Consider the following 12198-nt stretch of genomic DNA (forward strand, 5'->3'; position numbering starts at 1 on the left):
CATTATTTTACCTCATGAGCTTAAAAATTAAGGCAGATCTAAGCCTCAAGTGATTGTATCATCCAAGAATCCGAATCTTCTTTTTGCTGCAAATAGAATTTTCTTGTTTTTCATGTCATCAATAACATTATTGCTATTACTACATTAAATGCAATATATGATGATGTGGCTCAATCACATTGTAATAAATATGTTTTACCTGTTTGTAGCAAGGAGAGAATCTGGATTCATCATTGAAAAATGTAGACTCAATAATAATATAGCTCACTTTAGATCTACCTTGTTGATGAACTGTGCTCACAAATGAAAGAATGACCCCAATGAAACACACCATCATGGCATTGCCAAGTAGATAAGTACTGATTACACATAAACCAAGTCTCCTTTGAAATGCCATACCTGTCAACGGCAAATACTAAAGGAGCACATCTTTGGTGGATTCCAAGGTGGGTGGGATCCCTGACCGTGGGACCCACTGTGGCATGGTCCATCTAAGATTTGGATCTGCTTCATTTTTTTGAATCATGATCTAATATGAGCTTTTAAAATGGATGAACGGTGTAGATGTAAGGCACATACACCACAATGGCCCCACAGTTAGAGGGATCCACCCAAACCGCACCAATACTAAAGTAACCAATTATTACCTATTTATGTAATTACGCTAAATCCAACATACCCTTTGGTTATTCATTATCCAAAAGTGTGTGATCCAAGGCCCGGCTAGCTTAAATTTGATTTTTATTTATTATTATTATTATTATTTTACTGTCTAAATTCAGCAAACAAGCGTATGCTAATCAGAGTTTAAGATCATCTGACAGATCTCTAGTGTGTCCCCCACTAATCATGCGGTTTGGATTTGTTGTATGTGTGTCACATGTGGACTGACTGAGTGCAGGCGCACGGATCTCATACTCTAGCAAGTGAACCTATCAGGCTTGTTGAATGCACAATCTGTATACTTTTGAATGGGAAGTAAACATTTTGTTTCATTGTAAAGACGATTTCTCCGATATATGCTGTTGATCAAAGGAATAAGGTTGTGTTTAAATGCAATGTGATAGTTGCAAAAGTTCAATAGATAGGAAATGCAAGGGTAGCAATAGGCTGGGTAGTCTGCCTGACCTAGGTTTGGACTGAGCTTGGACCTACTAACTGGCCCATAGGTTGGGTTTGGGTGGGCCTCCCATGCATGGCCTGATTAATTTGTAGGTCAGGCATGGACTCATATCACTTTTGCCTGGCTTGTTCGGCTAAATATCAATTCAATCCCAGGTTAGGCAATCCATCCATCTCGAATGTATACCGTTGGTTTAATTCCTCTGTAATGCATTTTTCTTTGTGCATTTGTGCCCCGCATGATCAATGGATATATTAGGAACAATTTTCGACGATCCCTGATATAGAAGTAGTTCAGGAATTGCTAAATATGGGACCATAGAGGTGGATTCAATAGTCAAAAAAGAGGATTTGATTGAATAAGTAGGAAGTATGGATTTTTACCAATTTTTGGTCGGGGCTGGATCAAGTTCGTCCATCTCAGGCTTGGGCAGGCCCAGGCCTAGCCTGGCCGAGCCTAAATCTGGCCCATTGCCACCCATAGAAATGACCAAAACGTAACTGCCTTCCTTACTATTCGTAATTGATATAGCCCTGTTATTTCTTTCATTTTGAACTTTAAAGTAGGATAATTGCATTTTAGGGCATAGGTAAATATAACAAACTTTTCTTCTATAGTTTCGATTAAGAAACTCCAGTTAAAAAACTCCCATAAAAAATGATGTGAACTCTGTCTTGCAGATAAAGCTGAAATTTGTGATGATGCTATTGCCACCAACGAAACAATCTTGGGAGCTTGGCAAACTGAGATTCTCCATTTGTCTCGATCGAGACTGCATCAAGAATATCCATATCCTGGACAGTAAGAGGAGGAGCTCATGTAAATTACTGCATACAAAACTTTCTTTCTGCCTTTAAGAAGCAATATCCCTCTCCAGACTCGCTCATGAAACTCAACAGCTTGGACAGAGCAAAGATAATAACATGTCTCTCTTTACCCTATACAGACAATGCATCAAATGCATGCCTATCACTCTTATGGACTCCAATATACAGGTAATTGCATGTCAATGCTTCTGATATGTGACCATCATCATCTAGACAGTGTCAAGTAGGAGGGATGCCAACTTTGTAACAAGGATACGACATTTCTTAAATGAATAAATAACTGTTGTCTGACACCTGCATAGGATACACATGTTGGACACATTTTGACACTTTCTATTTGGAAAAATAATTTAATTATCCTCTTTTCATAATTTTTTCGTATTTATATTCTAATTACAAGAATATAGTTCGTAGTATATCCATATCTTATGCATATATGAAGCACAAATTCTATCATACCATGTTTTTCTTTATCATATGATTCTGCATGGATGTGTGGCCAGATTGATTTCTTGGGACCCCTCTGTGACACCCTGCATTCGTGACCAAGTTACATAGGATCCTAAAGTATCTGAAAATTCTCTACGTGATCAGGTTCAGACTGTTGGATTGTATGTGCTGAAAAGCATTTTCCAAAGGGAACTTGGTGAAAGCGCAAACATGGAAAATAATTCTTTCATTCTCTTTTCTGCTGGAGAGCTCCTTGGAGATATTTTCTCTCTAATTCACAAGATCTCGGAGGTACTTCCCATCTGAATTTATGGCATATAAGCTAGTTGGTTTTCAGCATGTGCTTCTAAAAGAGCTGTCTTATCCACTTGATTCTAGAAAATTGCGACCCGAGAATCACTTGTTATTGCTGGTGAATGATTGAGACTTCTGGTTCTCCTGCAAACACTGTCACAAGCAAGTGAATGTCAGAAAGATGTCATGAATTTACTATTGGAAACAATAATCATGGTTGCGTCGGTGTGAATTGAAGTTCATTCACAGCTAGTGAAAGTTCTTACAACCGTTCATGTTGATTTAATGGGCTTTAAATTATTTATTGGGTTGAGCTCCTGATGTGTCTATCAGTTTGGGTGCTCCTATCAGAATCAAGTTTAAGTGGTTTTCTTTAATAAAACTATGGTCACAGAGAATTTTTTCTCTAGCAAATTTCCCAATCTCAGTTTAATTCCAGGAACTAATTAAATTATATTTAACTCATTGACTGTTCAATTTCAGGAACTTGTTGAGGCTGGTTTCTCACCTTGCTCAAATTCCATCCTCTGCGGTTCAATTCAGAGAAGTTTTATTAGCAATGCCAGTGTCACGCAAGCAGCAACTTCAGATACACTTGTTACAAAGTCAGATAACAACCGTTCCGCATAATCCACTTGATTCCCCTGCCTGTAAAGCTAAAGGGGAGTTATTTGATGCTTTGGTAGTGCAAGAACTTTTGATATGCATGCATCCCTACACAGCGTACGTTTTACTCAAATTAAACAGACAAAGCTGCCAAACCTTCATGGTACGTCTAAAAAGGGACCCATAATTTATGCAGCTTAATTTAAATTACTTGTATGCAACCTATGCAATTTTTGACCAATTTTTAAGTGTCTGTGTTTCATCCATCGCACTGCCAGTGTCAAGTTTTTCTCGAAGCTAAATCCACGTAGAGGTGAAATTGTAAATGTAGAGGTTGAGTTCCGTACTCTTTCCAAGCTATTGGTCTTACGGGCTCCAATCTCGAACGTACCGATCAGGCGCAACTTCGGTGGATCCCGGGATCCACTGATGTGGGTGGGACCCCTGACTGTGGGACACACCGTGATGTATGTGACTACATCCACACTATCCATCCCTATTGAAAGCCCATTTTAGGGTATGATCCAAAAATTGTAGCAGATCCAAATCTCAGATGGACCATAGTACAGGAAACAATGGCCACAAAAGCTTTGGATCAAGATAATATTTGTGTGGTCTCTTCATCTAGGTCTTTGTGACCTTATCAATAGGTTGGATGGCAAATAAACATTCATGTGGAATCCATGAAGTTTTTAATTGTGGGGATTCAATCACGACTGTTTCCTGTGGTGTGGTCCACCTAAGATTTGGTCAGCTTCATTTTTCGGATCATGCCCTAAAATGAGCTGTCAAAATGTCTGGCGGATTTAAGGCACATACATCACTGTGAGCCCCACAGTCAGGGGTTCCACCCACTTTGGTGGATCTAGGGATCCACCGAAGCTGTACTCTCAAACCACATTTAATGGAGGAAAGACCACTAAAAAGAAATGCCAGGATCTTCCAATTTGGGAGATTTTGAGGTTACCATTCTAAAGGAAACTACTCTTCAAAATTTTCATCATCCAGGTTGATTCAGTCACTTGCAATGAATTTTCAGATGCTTATTAGACCTTTTTGGCTATTGTTGTTTGTGCAAATATTGTATTCCTGGCTGTTGAAGCAAATTTGATACTAAATCTTGTATCTTATGAATTCACCTATCTACAGTTTTATTCTTGCATTACCCATTTTATAAATGTTTCCATCCACTGGCTTGTTTATGTGTATTATGATAATTTAGAGACAGTGGCCCATATTCCATTGATGGCTTGTCAAATTCAGTGGTCATGTTTGTTACACTTTTATGTCGGATTGGAGTAGACCAACTCATGAATGATGCACTTGCATAATTTGTTTGAGAACTGATCACGTGCAGTCAAAGATACCACAACTTGTGGTATTGTGCTATCTTTTCCGCCAAGTTGCCAGATGTGCAGAACATGAAAATGGTAGGCCACGCCATGAGGTTTACGCATCTAGAAAATCAGGTTGATATGCTCACTAGATTGGCCACACCTTAATGTCAAATCAGATTGTCGTTTGTCGATTTATTATAGTGGAATAGCTCACCTGATGCACGAAAAGGCCTGATTTTTGTTCCAAGTGATCTTCACGGTGGGTCCTATTGTTTTCACAGTATTGATGCCTACACAAGTGATATGTTAATGGGAAAGATAGTATGGTTCCACAAGTTGTCTTACGTTGCCCGTATGTGACCAATTACTCAATTCATTTTCATTTTCAGGATGAGAAAAGCTTCAGTGCTCCGGGAGCATGTGATAATCCGCTGCATGCATAGGCACCCATGTACCTCAAATTAACCGTCCGAATCATGGACCCCAATTAGATTTTTGTAATACAAAATTTACCCGGATGATCCGAACTGCCTGATTAGTGGACAGAATAGAAAATGTTCAATTGTCCGAATTACACAAACTGAAGTCCAATGAGCAGAGGTCAGGATCATTTGATTAATCCAATTTACAGTGGGGAACTCTATTTGGATTGTTTGAGGTTTGAACTAAGGTACAAATATGCAGTATGCCACTATGGCTCTCATAATCTGCTAGCGTATCAGGAAACTCCTTTTTCATATATGTACTGTATTTGATTCCGATTAGGGAGACAATATTTTAACATTCTTGGATGGTAGTTTTCAGGATATCATCCATGCTTCAGTTACTCAGGGCCAGAATGTAGCTCAGGTGACATCCATCACTTCATCACCATCTCCAATCATCAAGATATCATTGCATATGGACAAAGAGCCTCGAGCTAATGTTTCAGCGTAACAGCACATCTCAACACTTATGATGATGGTTGGGATGCATTTCAGTCTTTTTCTGCAGATAATGCTTCTACAGCTGCCCAACAGAAGTGGTAGGAGTGGAAGCTGTGCCTGTTTTAAATGACAATTCTCCCATCTTGGAAAGCAACCACCAAAGCAAAATTGACTTTGAGGAGAGTTCAAATTTTGAACTTCATGAGGATAGTAGACAGGTGAATGATATGCACAATCCAGAGGGTTGTGGAGAGAATGTATTAACAAGACAAGGCAACGGAAATGATCTCCAAGAGTTCTCTACTCCACAACCTCCCAAAAATGTCGTAGTGCGAAGCAGCAACAACCCTCTTCGTGGCAATGCGGGTCCAGTGATCAGAAGTGACGGTGATGGAAATGACGAAGAGCTCTCTGATCCTCGATCGGTTGAGGATGCTGAAGAATCGAATCCCAACCATTATTTGCAAGTGGGTGGACAGACTATGATGCAAAGCCGAGGTGATGGAAGTGATCTCCGGAATCCTCCAATTTTTATTTTTTTTAAAAAAAAATTTTAAAGGAAAGTGGACTGATACCACTCCATGCATTAATCACAAAAAATTACAGCCATTCGGGTGGGGCCGAACAAAAAAGGATACGGCCGTCACCTATCTTGTAAAACAGGGCAAAGCAAAACAAAAATAAAGAAACAAAGAAACGGGGCTGAACAAAGGCTCCACTGATGATGAACCAACCCGCTAGCTAGGTGGGACAGATCTGATTGACCCAAGCCTGACTTTATCCAGGAAGATCAGGCCGCGCACTTGCATATGAACAGAAGCAGAGAGAAGGTGGAGCGAATTGAGCTGACACCTGCTGCCTTCGCAGGCCATGCCGTCAACTGGTCCATTGGCTTCTCGAGGGATGTGACTGAAGGAGAAGGAGGCCAAATGTGAAAGATGGTGTATCCTGCTAACCCAAGCCTTCCATCTCCAAGGGACAACAGATTTGCCGATAAGAAGATCAATCATCACTTTAGAATCGGACTAAACAATAACTTTAGATAGCCCTCTGTTTAGACATATTAACATACCATCATGGATTGCTCGCAGCTCAGCCAAATTATTGGATCCTACTCCGTATCCTGAGGAGAAGGAAAACAAAAAATCCCCATTATCCATTCTGCATATGCCACCGCCACCAGTGAGACCGGGGTTCCCTCTCGCCGAACTATCCACATTGACCTTCATCCAACCAGGGGGCGGCGTCATCCATTTGATGACCAAAGAACTACCGTTACAGTGAATCAGGACTCTGGGCCTGGGGCTAATGGGATGAGGATTGTCGTTGTGGCTGAACATGTCGTCTCCAATCACCGTGTTGGCCCACCACTTGATGCGGGCGATAGAAGAGTTGATGTGCATCTTTCTATTCACGAATGTGGAATCATTTCTGGAATGCCATATCTCCCATAGGATAATAATGGGGAGGATGTATTTGATGTGGGTCGACGCACTGCCCGGAGCCATGGCACTTCTCCACTGGAGTATTCTATTGGCAATTGTTGGATTTGGGCGCGTGGGAACGCCGCAAAGGTTGCCGAAATACTTTCAAATTGAGGCCACCTGATGCCCATCTAGGAAGAGATGGTTAATTGATTCAGTGCCCGGTCTTGGAGAGTCTGTACCTTCATAGCACTTGCATTTGGATGCCAAAGCCATGCCTTTGGACTGAATTCTACCATCAGCAGGGGAGGCTCCCAGAAGTAGTCTCCAAGAGAAAAGTGACATTTTAGGAGGAAGTTTTTTATGCCATAACCACTTGGCCCAAGACGCTGCCGGGGGAGAACTTGTGAAGAAATTCTAGGCTAATCTAATGGAGAAGACACCCACCGAATCAAGGGGCTAGAAACAAGCAGGGTTGCAAATCCTTCTTGGAAAATCACATCAATGATATCCTGAGGGAGGAAAGAAAAGACCCCTGATGGAGGAGGGCGACCTGCACATCCCAGGAAATCTTTTACCTGAAGATCTTTGAGGGCCTCTGGGATCGGTCTGTCTACTAGGAGCTAGAGTGGGCCCATGTCCGTCCAATTGATCGACCATAAGTTGAAGTCTCCCCGGCCCAGATGCCATTGAGCATTCTCCACCAAAACAGGGAGGAAGCAGCGAATCTATTTCCAAAAGGGAGAGGAGCTAAGGTGCGGCGTTGATGGGGCGTCCAATAGCAGGTCCTTGCAGTGTTTGTGTAATGCCTTGAGCGACCCATCTGTATTCTTTTGGACATGTACATATGTATATCTCTTTTATTTCAGTAGACTAGTTGCGGTTGTGTACATGCTCCAAGTGATTCCAAGTTGTGCAATTAAATTTGATTAACTGCAAAACCATAAAAATTATGATAAGTGACACTCGGGAACTCGGGAGTCGAGTGTATGCACGACCCCCGATTTTCAAGGTGTTACAAGATGGTATCAGAGCAATAGTTTGGACTCCCTTGGGCGATGGGTCATGAACTCACTTACGCGTCTGCTGACTTGAGAGGATACGTATTAGAAACACAACAGGGACTTAGAATGCTAGGAACCACCCCATCCCCTGAGCTGACGCTCTTAGACGGAAGGTAAGACTCACAAAGTGTTAGGGTTGGGTAGCGAGAGTAAGTAGTGACGCTACGAAACAGGTTCGAGAGCCTTACGAAGGGCTTAGGCTGAGGAGAGAGAGCATAACAATATTAGAATTCGACTTAGGAGCCTTACAACACGTTTCAACCCATTCCTGGGCAAGAACTCGAGAACTTAACAGCAAGACCCGATTCGACTAACTAGGAAATTTAGGTGGTCCAGTCCACCTAATCCCTAAGGGCCCGTTTGGCCAACTGTGTTAGGTGGGACTAAGGTGAATAGAATGGTAAGAGTAGCAATAAATACATGTGTAAGGTATTGTCCCTAGATTGTTTATATTCCATGTTTTCCAATACTAGGTTTGGGATGCATGCCATTAAAGGTAAATCGCGTGATTTCCCTTCAATTACACTTGGTAATCTATTATTATGGGCCTTAAAAATCCCATATCACACCTTCCAACATAAGGCTCATTCTACAAAGCCTATGAAATAAGTTTCAAAATCCTGTCCCACACCCATTCTAGACAGGCCATTCCCAAATCTTGAGTTGGAAGTAACATTGTAACCCCGTTTAGTACAAATAAATGCCCATAGCCAGACTGGCCTAAGTCGAAATCCCTCTTTCCAACATATCTCCTTAAATATAAACCTGACATCACCTTATTCTTGAACTCTCCCAGTACATTGGTAGGAACGAGATGGGAATGGAGTGATTAGATGGTCGAAACCATCGTCCTAGACCAAATGAGCAAACACCAGGCCAAACTTGATAGTTTCAATATGTTCGGGGATAAAGATCCATGGATGAATGAAAATTTGACACAAATAGTAAAAATATAAGTAAATTAGAATTTTAGCCCCTAAATGGGAGGAATCTCATGAAACCAGTAGGCTCATTGCGTAGATCGTCTTCTCCTACCCTAAATTCATATACGGTACGTCGAATAACTCATTTCGGTTTGTGAGATATGACCGTCGCAAGGTGCTCTCGCCGATGAGCCAGGGGACCGCGGGGTCACGCCGCCGAACCGGCATGCTCGTCCCTCCACAGGTGTGCTCGGCCAGCCACTGCCGCGTGGCCACCCCGCCAAAGGTCCAGAGGACTGCGTTGCCACCCCGCCGCTGCCGCATTGTCACCCCGCCGTAATTTCCTACGAATTTGGGTCCACTTCAAAAATTCATATCTCCTTCGTTAGAACTCTGATTTAGGTGATTCAGAAACCAGATTTAAGATTTATGAGTCTAGTTTTATATAAAAATAATAAAAAAATAAAATAAAAATTATAATATAAGTAAAATTAAGATGTTTTACCAACTGTCTAAAAAAAATTATTAATTTCGGATAGCTGTTGTTCCTAGAATTTTAATAATTTATCTACAACTCCAAATGATATGAAATTTTGTGAGATGACTTAGAACTTGATGGTAAATCATTAATTTTTTTAAAAAATAATACAGTTTCTAAAAGTACAAGAAACGTTACAAGATGGGTCCCTTCCTCCCTTTCAATGTACACACGAGTGGGGCCCATTCCCTTGCTATTTAGGACTATCTAAAGTCCATAAAAACCTATCTGTACTACTTCCATTACCCTCAACCATCCCTCATAGACCCTAGAGAAAACTCTCTCTCTCCTAATCTCAAAACCCAATCCCCAAGCCCACCATCTTCTTCTTCACTCTAACCCATCTCAATCCTCATTCTCTCAAACCCTTTCCAAACTTATCTCAATCTCATTTCTTCAACTCATTCCTAATCACTTCTCAACTTCCATCCCTCAAATCCATTTTCTTAAACTCATCTCCAAATTCATCTCACTCAACATCTCTAAACCTATCTTCTCCTCCTTCACAAACCCATCACCGAATCCATTCTCAACATCATCTCAAACCCATTCACCAAATCCATTCTCAACACATCCCCTTCAACACCCCTATTTTTAACCCATTCTCATCACATTCCCCTTCAACAAAACCTATTCAAAACCATCCACTCATTCACTCCCATAAGCTCATTCATAAAACCCAATGATTTGTAAAAATTGATTTTATATACTTTGGCATAGATTGATCATTAGATTATTGCAATTGGAAATTTTTTATATGAGGTGGTAATGATCAAGAGGCAACAATTTACTGTCCACTTTTAACTTTATTTTAGCCCAATTATTAATCTTTTCCATTCAATTTCCTTTCATAGGCTAATTGGTGTTGTTGCCACAACTCGAGCACACCCTTTGAGGTTTGTGGCCACAGACCTTAATTTCTTTACATTCTCCAAAACTTTCCAGATAAAGAAAAATGCTAAGGATGCTATGTAGTCCACCTAATCAATGAGATTTAAGTTGCCTCTAGGATCCAACACATCGACCTGGATGGTGTGATCTGACCCTTCAACAGCTTGGGCTAAGTATTCCATCCGATAAGTTGCCTTTGTTGTCCTGTTGGAGCTGTAGCAGAAGTTGAGTCTTGATTGACTCCATTAGCTCTCTCCAAACCACCCTCATTTTCTACACCCTCTCTCCAAACCTCCTCACCTTTAACACTCCTTCATTCTCTTCATCTTTCCTCTCCCAAAACCCACTCCCAACATTTATTTTCATCCCATTCTCAACTTTCTTTTCTAAACTCATTCATGAAAACCGACCTCAAACCCATCTCCTCCTTCTTCTTCTTTTTTTCTTCTTCTCGAAACCCATCATCAAAAGCCCATTACTTCAATCCTTTCCTCTTCTTTTCTTTCTTCCAAAGGTAACCATTGAACTAAAATATGATCATCTGAAACTCAAATGGGCCATCTCATGGAATAGTTGAGAAGGAACATCCATTGTTAGTTATATACGGGGCCTATCATGATCTTTATCTGCCACCCAATCCATTCATCTAATGTGCTTCATCACAGATAGGTGAGATTGCTCTAAATGAAAATAAATAAATTGTGATTCCATATACACATCCCCATCTGAATATTGTGTTGTCCACGATTAAAGATACTTTGTAGCCATAGACATTCAATACTAGATTTTGGTACCAATGTTGGGTGTGGAAGTGGCTAGGAAACAGATTAGTCATGAAGACAGATGGTTGACTGGTGAAGACTCTACTAAAATAGGAGCTGATAAGCAAGTTCCAGGACAGGCGATGGGTGTTGGAAACAGTTTTAGAAGCAGAAACTAAACAACAAGCTGAATCTATTAATGGGTTTTGTTGCAAAATGCAAAATAAGTTAAAATGGATTGAATTTAAACAGGTCTGCAGTAGAAACGAAATATGCAGTGAAAGATAAGAATGTTTATTTCTAATAATACTAGGAATCATCCTATGATTAAACTAATTTTTTATATATGTTTTTTTTTTATATTTTAAGTAGTTTTCAACGCAATTGAATTAGGACCCTTGAGTAGGATTGGGTTTCACAGTTTAAGGCTCCGAAAGTTCGTATTAAAGGCGGGCTATGGTAAAATATGTCAACTTTTCCTATTCTGTTAAAGAATTAAGGTTCGTACCACATTGAGAAGACGACATTCTTCGTCTTTCCTTTTCTGCATCCTTCTTAGCGTTATTAGCACTTCAAACCTCTAAAATACCTTAGAACCTTCGATTCTTCCTTCCCTCTCGAAGTTTAGGAAACTGAAGTGCAGTCTGCTCCTAACCCACTAGACATGAGATCGAAATGGTGATATACATATAAGATTTTATACTATTAGAAACCTTTTTAGGATAATCATTTGACCATAAGAACCATGGGAGATTTAAATCTCTAAGTTAGGCAAGAATTAAAATGAGAACCCTCTCAAACCAAGACCCAAAGGACAACCTTATAAATAGGAGATTTAAACTTTCCAATAATGGTCGTTCCCTAAACATTTATATTGATCAGCCTACGGAATTACGGAAGTATACACCTACGAAGCATTCGTGGCTTGACTCAATTCTCAATCCTGGGTGACTACCAATGGACTCACTGCTTTGACCGAGCAGAAGACCAGGATCCACCAGGACGAAGAAGAGATACAATGAGTCTTCTACCCT

General features: G+C 40.6%; 2 protein-coding genes across 2 annotated transcripts in view; one reads left to right on the forward strand and one right to left on the reverse strand.

Annotated features, from left to right (window-relative positions):
- Positions 1-1917: 1917 nt before the first annotated feature.
- On the forward strand, positions 1918-2898 carry LOC131231258 (protein SWEETIE-like). Its single transcript, XM_058227398.1, has 3 exons — positions 1918-2118; positions 2545-2691; positions 2779-2898. The coding sequence occupies exons 1-3, from the start codon at positions 2047-2049 to the stop codon at positions 2818-2820; spliced, it is 261 nt and encodes an 86-aa protein (XP_058083381.1). The 5' UTR covers positions 1918-2046; the 3' UTR covers positions 2821-2898.
- Positions 2899-3232: 334 nt separating this feature from the next.
- Positions 3233-12198, reverse strand: part of LOC131231172 (MDIS1-interacting receptor like kinase 2-like) — a 58814-nt gene continuing 49848 nt past the window's right edge. Inside the window, exon 3 of the mRNA XM_058227279.1 lies at positions 3233-3277. The gene's annotated coding sequence lies outside the window, so the exon portion shown is untranslated. The remainder of the gene's footprint in view (positions 3278-12198) is intronic.

Source organism: Magnolia sinica, chromosome 17, assembly GCF_029962835.1.
Source record: "Magnolia sinica isolate HGM2019 chromosome 17, MsV1, whole genome shotgun sequence".
Classification (NCBI taxonomy): Eukaryota; Viridiplantae; Streptophyta; class Magnoliopsida; order Magnoliales; family Magnoliaceae; genus Magnolia; species Magnolia sinica.

What these genes read in the sequence shown, in the direction of transcription:
- LOC131231258 (XM_058227398.1), top strand. Translation starts at nt 2,047, where the DNA reads ATGTCTCTCTTTACCCTATACAGACAATGCATCAAATGCATGCCTATC. An exon ending in TTATGGACTCCAATATACAG is followed by an intron (nt 2,119 to 2,544) that starts GTAATTGCATGT and finishes CTACGTGATCAG; the next exon opens with GTTCAGACTGTTGGATTGTA. An exon ending in TAATTCACAAGATCTCGGAG is followed by an intron (nt 2,692 to 2,778) that starts GTACTTCCCATC and finishes ACTTGATTCTAG; the next exon opens with AAAATTGCGACCCGAGAATC.